A 13,077-nucleotide genomic window follows, 5' to 3' on the forward strand; every position below is an offset into this window, starting at 1 on the left:
AAAGCCAAGGAAATTGAAAGTTCTGGTTATTAGCATAACTTCCAGTACCTCTCAAATCCTTCACAATTCGTAGCTCCTTTTTCTCCATAATTACTTCCAAAACCATGTTATTGTTCTAAAAAGTTCTTTTCTAGATAAGGAGTGTGGTCATTGGAATGTTAAAATCAGCCAACAGAAAGTTATTTCTTGTTCTAAGTACAAGGTAGTTATTGTAATCTTTCAGATTCAATCATATAATGTGTATCTACTGAAAACCCCAGTCTTGTGCTAGCGGAAATAGGAGAACAGTATTTCTCTGTATTTCTGTAGAAATAGGTTGCTTCTAGCAATTGTCTGAGTTTGGTTTGAGCAATAATACTGACATTGCCTCTACTGTTTAAAAACAACATGAAATGATGAACAATGTCACAAATATTCCTGGCAAAACAATGTTAATTTGTTCTTTGCCATCACCTTTTTAGCCAACAGAATAATGCTACCGCAGTTTGGAATGTAATGTACTGACCCCTTTCAGGATTGTAAAGCATTCTGTGTATTACCAAATTCCTTTCCTCTCATTCTTGATTTAAGACACGTTCCACAATCTGTGGTCTCATTTGTGTACTGTATTCTTCTCACATTGGGTCAGTTCACTGCTATGAGCTGATGAGCGGCAGTGTTAAGCCCCACAGCTTACAGCCTTCTGGAAGGTCGCACCCTCAGATTGTGGATAAACAATGCACCAATTGAGAGTTAAACAAGAGTTTCTGTGTTTGCTTGGCAGTTCTGTGCACCTACTGCCAAATGAAACATTGTTGTCTCTCCAGCATCTGCCCTGAACTCAGTTTGATCCTTGAAACTCAGCTTGATCCTTTCCCCTCTCTCCTTTCCTCTTCCCCTGACAACACAGTTTTACCAGAAACTGGAAACCTATCTTGCTCCTGGATATAAATTTCCTCTTTGGTTTTCTGCAGATGTCTTCAGATGTCAGAATGGTGTCGCATGCTGCCTGACGTTTTTACTGTGCCTGTAAAGGGATGTATATTTAAAATTATTTTAAGGTATTAAAGTTAGCCAGTGCAATGAAAGGAGTTGATTTCAATTGATTGCAGTATGCAATCTAACCCACTCATAGAAGCCCATGAATAAGAGATGCACGGTGGATCTGACAATTACCAGCAAAGCACCATTGCATATCTTCAGCAACGTGATTGAGGGGGTTGCTGCTTGGGTCAGCTGCCATCTTTACTTGTTTATTAAAAGAATCATTTGTCAGATACCTGTCATTGCCCAGGTCAAGCATATCCACTCCTCACCACAAATACCAGCAGTTGCAAAACTGGACAATTCACAGTAACTCCTTTCAAAACACGATGCTAATCTCAAACTGATTAGCCGATCCCTGTTTCTCAGGTGGCTGCAGATATTCCAGCAAGAAATCTCCCAAACAAGTGAAATACCAGCGAAAGCTGGTGACTTCTGAAAGGGCATAGGCAAAACTATGGTACTAAACTTCTCTCAGCGGCATTCAAGCAGTTTGTAAAGATCGTGGTATATGTGCCTCAAAGGAACAGAGGCAGACGTCCTCCTTGAATTTATGTTGTTTGAGGCATTCGTACTGTTGTACAAACCCCACATGCCACCAGCTCAGGGGAGAGGAATGTCCTCTGTTCTGGGAGAGGCGCATAGGAGGACTAGTAGGGAAATTAGACTGGAAGATACACTTCAGGAGAGTACGTGTTGTGTTCAGCCCATAGGATCAGAGTTAGTCCTGAAGTAAACCTGGATTTTAAAGGCTAACAAAATAAGGGGTAAAAAGAATATGATTATTGCCCGTATACTATCACAGTGGGAAATAAGGTATTAAACTGAAGGGTTATCACTGCTGTACACAAAAAGAATATCAACTGTCCATGAATAAATGTTGTTGAAAATTAGAAACTGGTCTGTCCCTGAAAGCAGTAATATTCTGGAAAAGTCTGTCAAGAGCTGTTGGGGGCATACTACCCAACTTGTTTTAAAATGGAGCCTGGTAAATTCATGGATGGAAAAGTTGGATAGAAATGAAACACCATGTTCATTAACGTCTGAGAATCCCATGAAAATAAATTTTGCTCATTATACTCTAAATTCAGACCTAGACGGAAATGAGAAGCAGGATGCCATCAAGAATGATAAAGAAAATTATTCTGAAGTTTGGGGTGAATATTTGTTATTATATATACCAAGACTAAGATCTGGATAGCTAGTCAGTAATAATGAGTGTATGTGCTCTTAAAAGGCTCTGGAGAAAGGCTGATGTTTCCAAAAAGGTCTAAGCACCAGACCTCAGAATACCTGTCCCATAAGAAATGTCTACTTCCTAAAAATCAAGGCACCAATTATCACTAGTCAGTCTTGAAAACGTTAGACAATCTTTTCAGCCATCTCTGTTTACACAAGCAGCCAACCAGTCTGTGCATGTTTTACCTGATTTGACAGTTCTGTAGAAAGACTGTGAGCCAAATCTGAAATTCAAAGTCAGTTCAGCAGGTGGAAAGCAGAAAGTCATTACTTTTCAATAATCCCGGATATTTAACTCACTTTTCTGAGAAGTAGGTCAGACACCAATCTGCGTGGTAAACAGATATTGTCATGTGGAAAAAAGTAATTTTTCTGCCTGAAAACTGTGTGTTAGCAATATTGTCATTCACAATTAATATTATTCTAGTTAATGACAGTTTCCTGTTTTCTTCTGATTAACCTGTGCTTTTGACGCCCTTCGTATAGGTCGCTTCAGTTTTCCCATCTATAGACCATTAGGCACTAATTCTCTAAGCAGCTTGGACTACCAGAGCTCTGAAATAACTAAGAAACTTTTTGTCATCTTTGTGAAGGCACAGCCAGCTTTAGGCACAGGCAAAGATGGTAATGGCCTAGGGAGCAAGAGGATCTCGGCCACAAATACCCATGACCTTACCAACTTCTTTGCCTATGGCTAAACTTAATGTGGCTGTAGAGAAAAGGAGGAGTATGGGCATCTCAAAGAGTTCAAGGAGAAAGTTCCACCACTAGTCCTTAGGATGAACTTTAAAAATGCTAGCAGAAAGGGGAATCGGAGTACCACAATGTGGTGAACTGGGTCAGTGAACTAGTCCACGCCAAAAATATACTGCAAAATTTAAAAAAGATAAGACACATGGACTGGAGGTACCCCACTGCTCCATACATAGTTAGGAACCAGCTTTTGGGAGGCTGTGGGAAAGAGGGTTTCCTTAAGCCAGTTTGCCCTTGAAAGAAAGTACAGAGAACCATAACCAGAGTTGTTCTACTTGTTGTAAAGACATGCTCTGAGATGTCATCAGAAGAGCAAAGAGACATTTTCAATTCTTTGTTCATAAAATGACATGAAGATTGCTTAATGTTTTCTATTCTAACAGGGAGGACTGCATACAAAGAAAACAGAATATCGAGAGAGGGAGAAAAGAACATATACATCTGGTTTTATGTTATTTTAAATGTAATCATTTAAAATAACTCACAGGAAAAATCTGCAACAACGACAACAAAAGCCTCTGTTTAGATTTAAAGTATGTGATTAGCAATCTGGGTGTTAAAAGTATTTTAGAAACTTAATGGACCCATGGAAAGAATAGTGGTATTCTGATATCAGCTGTTCTGTGTAGTGATGATGTCTGAATTAATACTAGTTTATAAGCCGAGGCCTGCTTTATGCAAATTAAAATGCACTGTATTTAGCTGCAAAGTTAACATACCTTTTATAGTAATGCAAATTCCCTAACTGCTTTGCTATAATATGGGCCAGTTACAGATTCTATAACCTAAATCATGTCTCTGATTTAAGAAGTGTTTAAACTAAGCATTAAATTAAATACATAGAGTTAAAAAGGAAAAGATCACCATAGTTGCAACCTAATTAATCAGTGCTGAATTGATTTTGTACTAATATTTTGAAATAAGATTTGTTTTCTTGTTTTCCATTTGAGTGTTAATTTGTGTCTTTTATTAAATAGTCTGTATGTATCTGGTTTTGGAGAATGTAATCAATAATTAAGATAATTAACTGAATCAATTCAGAGATACCTTTCCTTGTATTACATTAAGAAAAACATATACATCTTCTTTACTCAGTTTAGTATGCCTAATTGGTGTATGATAAATTCACACAGTATTTTGAATGAAATCTCAATTTGGGGGGGGGCAAGCTGGGGAGCTATCTGCAGGTAGAATATTCTTTTTGGTATAGTTGCATCTGTGAAGCTACAGACTTCAGTGAGAACATCTGAGATCATGAAAATTAGGCTCATGCAATGAATGGAGTTGATTTCAATTGATTGCAGTATGCAATCCAACCCACTCACAGAAACCCATGAATAAGAATTTAATTTAAAATGACAGGTGAAGCATTTGCTCAGCTTTGAACAGGGGATGATGAAGGTGGTTAAGGGTATTGTTAGCCCTTGTAAGCTAGTTAGATATAGTCCAAAACTGGAAGGAAAAAGAAAAAGAAAAAAAAAAAACCCCTGATAATTTCGTAGAGGTTTGCTGCCATATGGCCTGAAACTAATGGGTTGTTATTCTGTAACATCAGAACCTATCCAGAATATCTTCAGAGAGCTGTAGAAATAAGCAGGGAAATAGAAAAAAAATTAGCATCTTGACCAGCAATTGAATTCAAGAGGGCAAGTGTTTTCTAATGAGTACTGCATCTTACTCTTCAAAGACCAGTGATTATGTTGCGGTGTTATTTCTCAAGTCAAGTTTGCTTTGATGTTAAAACACATTTGCAGTACATATCTACATGTATAACTAGTTATTTTTTATCTATTGTGTCTTTTCTGATGAAGGATCTTAAAACTCCAGGAAATTAGAAGTGTGTTCTGGCTCCCCTTGCACAGGGGATGAAATGGGGGGAGACAGGGGGAGAAAATTTCTCTTTCTTTTTTTTTCATCTTAAGCAGCTCCCCAGGGATAGAGCTCTTAAGACCTGGGTAGAGGATTTAGCAACACATCATGCACAGCTAAATCACGAATTGGATGCTGGAGCCTTGTGCAAATACACATAAATCCATGTGAGGTTAGTGTAACCAAAAAGAAAGCACTAGGGCACTCTCTCCTACCTGTTGAAGTGAATACATGTTCTACCCTGGAAATCCTCAAAACACACATGGAAACATTCTGTCCGTATCTATTCCAAAAGAAGGCTGATGGTATCTAGCTCATGAAGAATAACTACCCCAAGGTAAGCCATGAGACAGGCTATGGCAAGAGCACTCATTTAAGCAGGTGAGCTCAGGGGCTGGACATGCTGTATTGCTGCAAATAGCGGTGACCAGTGTATATGTGGGTACCTGTTCGTGTAAGGTAGGTTTTAGAATTTGGGTTTTTTTGGTTCTTGCATCCATGAAACCAGGGATCAAGAAATGGAAACAAAACAGATGCATGAATAGTGCCTCTTCTGTCTGTTTGTTCTTCAGGAAAATAAAGGAAAGTTTGGAGTGCTTTCCTGTTAAACTAAATAACTTGATCCACACGCTTGTACAGATGTCAGTGACAGGCTCTGCAAAGCCTCCAGATCCAGAGACTGTCCCCCAAGAATGGATGATGCTGGACACAGAGAAGTCAATTGCAAGAGCCACCATTTTGGGGTTCAACAAAAAGTCTGACTCCGTATGTATTATGTTCTTCGCTTGCTCTCATTTGCCTTGATCTTTAACGACTCTTCTGTGAGCTTATATACTCTCCCTCCTCCTCTATAGAAGATGTGCTTGTGCCACATTAAAGGATCACAGGATGAACAGCAGTGCCATAAGCTACCAGAGAGAAAGAACACCAGGCAGACAGCTATTAGCAGGGAGCCATTAAGGAGAACAGTTCATGCCCTATAGTGAAAAATAAATCAAGAGCTAATTAAAGCATCCAAAGGGAAAGCATGGCACAAAATTAGGAAGCCTAATAGAAATCGGAGGCTGTTATATGATGCTTTAATGGTGCATTATTAGTTTTCACACACTGCAGTGATCTTTCAGTGTTTGAGTTGTATGCTATCCAGGCAAGTTTCTCTTTCTGTGCAGCAAAGAATATAAATTACAAACTGAATTCTCTGGCACTTGGCACTACATTAAAGAAAGGTTTTTCTTTGTTAAAATCACCCTATATTTTCTCTTGTACATTTTTTTTTTAATGTGCCTCTCTGATCATTTCTCTTTTCTGCCTCTCCCTTTTCCCCAATACAGCTATATCTAGTCCAGGTGGTGCAAACCTGCAACGTGGTCACTTTTGTGGAAAAATCATTCGACCAGTTCTCAAAACTTCACAGCCATCTCCAGAAGCAATTTCCGTCACATGCCCTCCCAGAGTAAGGCAGCATATTAGCGAATGTTATTCTGCTGTTAAATGGTTTTCTCTGTGCACAGATAAAAATGTGAGAAAATGTACGGCAGACATATTTTTAGAAACACAAAGGCAATGTGACATATTCTATCAAGCCTTCTATTCAGCCCCAGAAGAAACTGAATCATAGACCACTGTGATAGTCTAACTTTTATATGTTTTATTGTTCTTTTTTTAATGGGAGGAGAAGGGGGGAACAGTTTAGGCCTGACACAGCTATTCCTGAAATCAAAGTGGTAAGTGGTATTGACTTCATTAAAGGCACAATAGAGCCTTTGTTAGTTTTTATTTTCTGCATGAAAATGCTGATCAAAACTCATAGCAAAATCCATATATTAAAGCAATGTAGGAATGTTCACACTAGGTCAGAACAGAAAAAAGCCAATCTCTTGACACTGGCAGGTGTGATCAACCTTTTTACAAAAAAGATGCACGTACTCCCCAGCTGAGAAATCTTATGTACTATCCTGGCCCCAAAAACCAATACTTTGTGTCTCCCATCATTCAGTTTCATATCTCTTGAAAAATATCCTATCATTAGTTGCAATAATTCTGAATATTACTTTTTATCCATGTGCATGTCTATTCCTGCTCGTCATATTCTGAATCTTATTTCTTCACAGTTTCCTGGGACAGCAAGTCCCACAGTTTATTTCTGTCTTATGTAAAACAGCTTTGCCTTGTGTAATGATTGTCAATGGCTTTGGTAATACACGTGGAGTTATGTATTCTACAAATATCATATAAATTTTACTGCATACACCATTGAGAACAAAGTAGTCCTCTCTTAAACAGTCATGATGACTCACCTGATACAAGCCCCTCTTCAAGATCAATCTACAATAAAGCATAAAGCTGGCCAAAAAGACAGGCAGTTTACTTACCAAGCTGAGATTCAAGTGATATGCTTGAAAAATAGAAAGATCTTTGAAATTTGACCTGAAGTAAATAGCCACAAACAACATGATTTTGACTTAAAAAAAAAAAAGTCCATGAAATTCAGATCCAAATTTTATATTTCCCCAAGCTTGTGAGAGTTATTGAGTTAAATGGCTTTAGGTTAGTTAATTCTAGAGAATCTTTCTCCTACCTGAGGGGATTCTAATTGACTCTAATTTGACTCATTATGAATGGCTCACAGGAACAGGTTTGCAGCAGTTGGTGAGAATCAGAATTTCACTAAACAATGAAAGTTCTTGAATCATGGTTTTGATTTGGAGATATTTGCACACTAACTATTAGGTTGTAAAATAAAATATTTAACAAGTACCTCTTTATGATTTTTTTCCTGTGGTGAGCAGAGCCCTCTGAAGGAAAATATATTTATCTTTAGAAATGCATAGACCTCAGAAACCCCGTAGTGAATTTCAAAAATAGTACTAGCCATTTTCCAGATAAATTACCTTTAATAAAGTCCCTCGCATTTTCACTGCAAAAGAGAGTTCCAGAACTCACAGAGGGTTAATCTGCGTATACTGAGGCTGTGTCTAAGAGCTCCAGAGCTTTCTTGTCATAATTCAGTCCCAGCAGTAACCTGTCACTGTATGATCTTTCCCCAAGACTGTGTTAAAGTAATTCATTTTATGATGTTTCTTTATATGTACGTTGTTTAATGTTAAAGTTTTGGGTTGTTGCCTAACAGAACTTTGTCAGTTTGAGGCTTTTCATGCATTCCACGTTTTATTCTAATAATAAAACCCTAATTATTTCTTTATAGAAAGTTATCACTGAAACTGCCATACCATATCAGACCATTGGTCTGTCTGTGTGTTACAAAGTCCAGCTCTGGCCGACGCCAGATGCTTCAAAGGAAGGAAAAAGCCTTGTTCCATAATGTAACCATAAAATCAGTTTGAAAATGTATGATTAAAAGTAAAATGTCTAATATTACTAGAATAATTGGAACTGCTAACAGAAAGGACTTGGTTACTGCTTTGTATTGATTCATGAAATTGTATATATTCATGTCTCATTAGGAGGAAATAACGCAATATGAGTCTGCTTCATACAAGTGCTAAATACTGGCTATATCGCAAGAAACTAATGGCAAAAGCTCAGAGTTCTCAGCGCCTGAAATTTTGCTATTGACATGTAAACATTCAGCCCATATTTATAAGTCAAAGCACAGCCGCCCGAAGCAAGCCCTTGCACTCTAGCACCTTCCCTCTTACTTGGTTTCAGACGGAGTATTAATTGTGTTTAATTATTGCTTTTTAAAAGGCCAAAAATCTTTTCACCCAGCAAAGCATTTAAGTGACATAATTTATACACAGAACGTTCTTCAAGCTAATAATTACGAAATGGAATCTGCTATGCAGGATGTCTGCACGTGGCGCGAGTTTATATTTTTCTGATCTGCTTAAGGTAGATGCAAAGCTCAAAATCAGCTTGGGAAGTTAACCTTTTCTAACACAAGTGTGTTCACAAGTGCAAAGTCAGTTTCAGCCATAGGCGCAATTCAGCAAAAGCGTGAAGGCCTTTTAAAGAAGTGTTCAGTACTGCCACAAGGTGCATATTGTCCTTCACTGCAGCAGAGTTATTGATGCTATCAATCAGCAGTTTCTCTGTCCTCTGTTTGGCCACTGTGCTTAGGATGCATCTTCTGAGGGCCTACGTTTTACAGCCAGAGTCCTCTCGTTGTGTTTTACAGTCTAATTAATTTTAAGCTGCTTCCAAACAGATCCTCCCTACCACCTCTTGAAAGAAGTCCTTTTTGTGCCCCAGAGGAACCCAGCACATTCACAAGCTATCTATGTGTGCCAAATGACCTGGGCTCTATTTTTATCTGTGCAGCTCATATACGTCATGATCCTGGGTCATATCACTTCCCCTGCCTCATTATGTGTCCTGCCACTGTAATTTCATGAGGCAAGAATCGCCTCTTACTATTCATTTGTACAGCGCCTGAGCCCTGATCTTTCAGTGCTATAGGCAAAAATAATCAAAAAGTCATACATACATACAATATGCTGCTATCATCCTGGCCCCTTGCTGTTTTAATTGCAGCATTAGTTATACGAGTGCTGAGTTCTTCCTCAGAAGTATTACACAAGATGGGTAAAGATCTGTCCAATCCTAAAAAGAATTACAGTATCTCGTTAATCAGTATTCTCTTCATAAAAGGCCTTCTGCTACAAAACAAGCTTAAAAAAGCCCAACCCAACAGGTCTCATTACAGTTCATAAAATCTAATTACACTGAATCTCTTGGTAACAAAAACTGTGGGTTAATCTTCTTCAGTCCTTTTATTTTCACTAGGTGAGGCTGCTATTTTCCATTTTTACAGCTGGGTGGTTTGCAAAGCTGGCCAGTGTTCCCCTCTGGGGATGGGAATCCAGTGCTCCATGTGTTGCTATTTGGCTGGCCTTTGAAAAGCTGATGACATCTTATCACTGAGCTGTGGAATTGGGTAAAACCTGTTCGAAGTAGGATCTGACCAGCTGCCTTTCAAAAGGCTGGCCAAGTGTCTCTTTTCAGTGTATTGCACTGCTAGATGGCTCTTTTGTAATTTGTCTGAAGCCTTCAGATATCTCTTGAGATCTAGTGGATAAACAAGGTTGTACCAGAAGAAAAGAGGTTTGTAAACAAGATATGGTTAACTATTTACAGTGGTGGTGTAACATGAAATACGACCAGATCAAAACTTCTACCTTTCTATGTCACATAGATTAGAGGACATAAAGCGTAGTATTAGTTATGAATCCCAATATTAGCAATCCATATCACAAACCCCATTACATGCAATTTAGCACAGATAGCTTCTCTAATGCTCCTTCAACCTGAGAGAGAAATAGTCCTTGTCAGGGCAAGGTTAATATAAATTGATTATGTGTATTGTTAAAAATCTAACCTTTTGACTGATCTAATGTGCATTGGCTCTAAAATGCAAAGATGATGCCAGTAAAAAAAATGCGGGGTTTTGACATTTTCAGTCACCAAAACATTTGAAAATTGACATTAGGCCATTCTATGCATATGTGGTTTATTTACTAAACTGAAATGAAATTCATCTTAATAAAAATTCAGCAAGAGCATTACTATTATTATTGTTATTGCTTTTGTTGGGATTGATTTTGTTATTGTGATGATCATTTGTTTTCATATATTACTTTTATTATACTAGCTCCTGAAATTACATATGGGATCAGGGACCTGCTCTGAAAAACTTATCTACACTCTAAATAGCTGAGGTAAAAAAGAAAGCAATGATATATTCATAAAATGTCATATTGTTGCTGTAAGGCCTTGGTATTCAATATTCTATGGTAAGGGTTTGTATAGCATGAGCCGTGGGCTGAGATCAGACATCTGTTGTGCTGTGCGCAGTGCAAAAACTGGGGACGGTAGTGTTTTCCTGGGATCATAAAGGGCCAATATTTTAGAGGTATTTAGATACTATAAAATGCAAATAAGTGCCTTTTAGGTTTTTGGTTGTGGTTTTTTTTTTTTAAATTAACGATTTAGACAGAAAAAGGGGTCCAGTATGAAACGGAGTATCAGCAAATTATTAGAAGAACCAGAGTCAGAGGGTAAACAATCCTCTGGACACTGTACCCATCCCTTCCCCTACCTGCAAAACTGCTTAGAAAGCGTTAACTTTATTCTGTTAAGTAGAGCTGGAAATATTTTCAGCAAATACAGTACAAGAGTTATACTTACGAATATTCTTCTTTTGCAGGTTTCCCCACTCGTGGCATTTACCTTTTACAGACCTTGAACATAAAAGAATGAAGGATTTGAATCTCTATCTGAAGCAGCTATTAAGTGGATCCAGGAAACTGGCTAATGTGAGCACTTCCAGTATTTATTTTATTTGCATATGACTTTTAGTAACATTGTACTAAAAGAATCAGGAAGCTTTCCATGGTCTTATTTGAAAAAAAAAAAAAAAATTACATAAATGACATGTCTTCTAATGCAGCCGTTTTGAGATGGAGCCATTGTAGCATTCATCAGAACTTAAGACAAAGACAAGAATGACTGAAAAATAGTTTATTAGACCTGGCAGGGCATTTTTCAAAATAACTTCTCTTCCTTTGCTGCCATCCAAAAGTAGTGATTCACTGAATTTTTGACAGTAAGGAGTAGGTTCTGAGGAATGTAATGTCTAAAAAAGGAGTAAGTTTTGAAATATTGAAAAGTCTGATTTTGACAGTTTTTAAATGAAAAGTTCCATTCTTTCAGCCCAGAAATCCTCTTAATTTCAAATTTATTTAACACGTTAAAGAAATTGTTTCGCAAACATAAGACCAACACCAGAATGTTTCGATATTATCAGAACGATGCATTGTGTCCATTAAAATTGGTGTTTTCTCATTTTTTATTCATTATTGTTTTCTGAGATTTGATGTTCTCTTCCTGTTTCAAAATGGAAAGCTGAAATGGTAACAAACACTGGCTCTTCATTATCTGGCCCAGGACAAAGCCTTACGTACCTCAGCATTGTAAAAGCCAGGGCCAAGAGCAACTAACAGGCCCCATGCACCCTGGGAGGATGTTAAATCACTACGCTGCGTCACTTTGGAAGTTGAATGGTCAATTACTGATAGTGGCACCAGGGTCTGAGAGAAGGGAGCACCTTCCAGTGACCAGCCACCGTCAGGAAAGCTGACAGGCAGGCAGGAAAAAGCAGTGGTTTACATTAGATCCTAGGCTTATGTAGAGGCTAGTAAATTCAAGGGAGCCAAAGCACGAGCTCGTGCGTTGACCCTGCTGCTTTACTGTTGGTACTTTCTCTAGCAAAGCTTGGACCTCTGCCAGGTGAGCCCTGTCATGTCCCGTGGCCTCAGGGCCATAGCACAGACTGAGGCTGGTTGGTTTAGTAGCGCAGACAGTCTAGGATGCCAAAAGAGGGAATGACAGAATGTTTTTTCTCCAAAATTTCAAACATTTTGCAGGAGGAGAAAAATTGTTGCTGCCTAACTATATAACTTTCCCAGCTGTGACTGTGTAATGGAGATTAAAGAGGAAATTGTCCATATGTAAAACAAACAGGAGTTTTCTTATTAATATGAATATAAATTCTGTGCCCTGAGTTGAAATTGAGAAGATTTCCAAAGAGGATAGATAATATCTGTCTCACAGAGCTACACTTAATTTGGTATGGACAGCTGACTTAGGTGCTTGGCTCCCTTGACTGACCTTGCCAAATAAACTGCACAAGTCGGGGTTAATTGTTGTGCACTTTCTGTCACTCACGTTAGGGTCATGGGTTTATTTTACATTAGCGCCTTTTGGTCACAGCTGAGGAAAAACTGATATAAGCCAGTGACCTAGAAATGAAGAGCTCTGTATCTTCTGCTGTGCTCTGGGCTGCTGTAAGGTACATGGATTTTCAATTTGGGCCAAGCACTGCTGTGTAGAAGCCTGATCTATGGTTGAAAAATTAGACTGCTTAAAGCCCTGGGATAGTAATTAAAAACATTTCCCGGTGATGCGCAGCTCTCTTCTCCCTCCTGCTCCATAGTCTGTGAATGGGCTAGTAATCAGCCAGAGCATGCTGCCTTGCAACGGGCTTCCTAATGCCTTTCCTCCTCCCTTTACGGTCCTGCAGCATGCACCCGTGGAGCTGGGTGAGCTCTCCCAGCACGTTGCTGCTGGGACACTGGGACACAACCACGAATAGGGTATTCAGAGGAACTGTGGACAGATCTGCCTGGGGACATAGGCTGGTGTGGCTCTGAACCAGCCCAGTGGGGCTATTCA

The 13,077-nt window shown here is 38.7% G+C and overlaps 1 protein-coding gene across 1 annotated transcript in view; it reads left to right on the forward strand.

Annotated features, from left to right (window-relative positions):
- Window positions 1-13,077, forward strand: part of PIK3C2G (phosphatidylinositol-4-phosphate 3-kinase catalytic subunit type 2 gamma) — a 222,599-nt gene that overhangs the window by 169,431 nt on the left and 40,091 nt on the right. Inside the window, 3 exon segments of the mRNA XM_075505608.1 lie at window positions 5,457-5,649; window positions 6,216-6,337; window positions 11,051-11,159. Coding sequence (XP_075361723.1) covers window positions 5,457-5,649; window positions 6,216-6,337; window positions 11,051-11,159 — 424 coding nt within the window.

This window comes from Mycteria americana, chromosome 1 (assembly GCF_035582795.1).
Source record: "Mycteria americana isolate JAX WOST 10 ecotype Jacksonville Zoo and Gardens chromosome 1, USCA_MyAme_1.0, whole genome shotgun sequence".
NCBI classification, from domain to species: Eukaryota; Metazoa; Chordata; class Aves; order Ciconiiformes; family Ciconiidae; genus Mycteria; species Mycteria americana.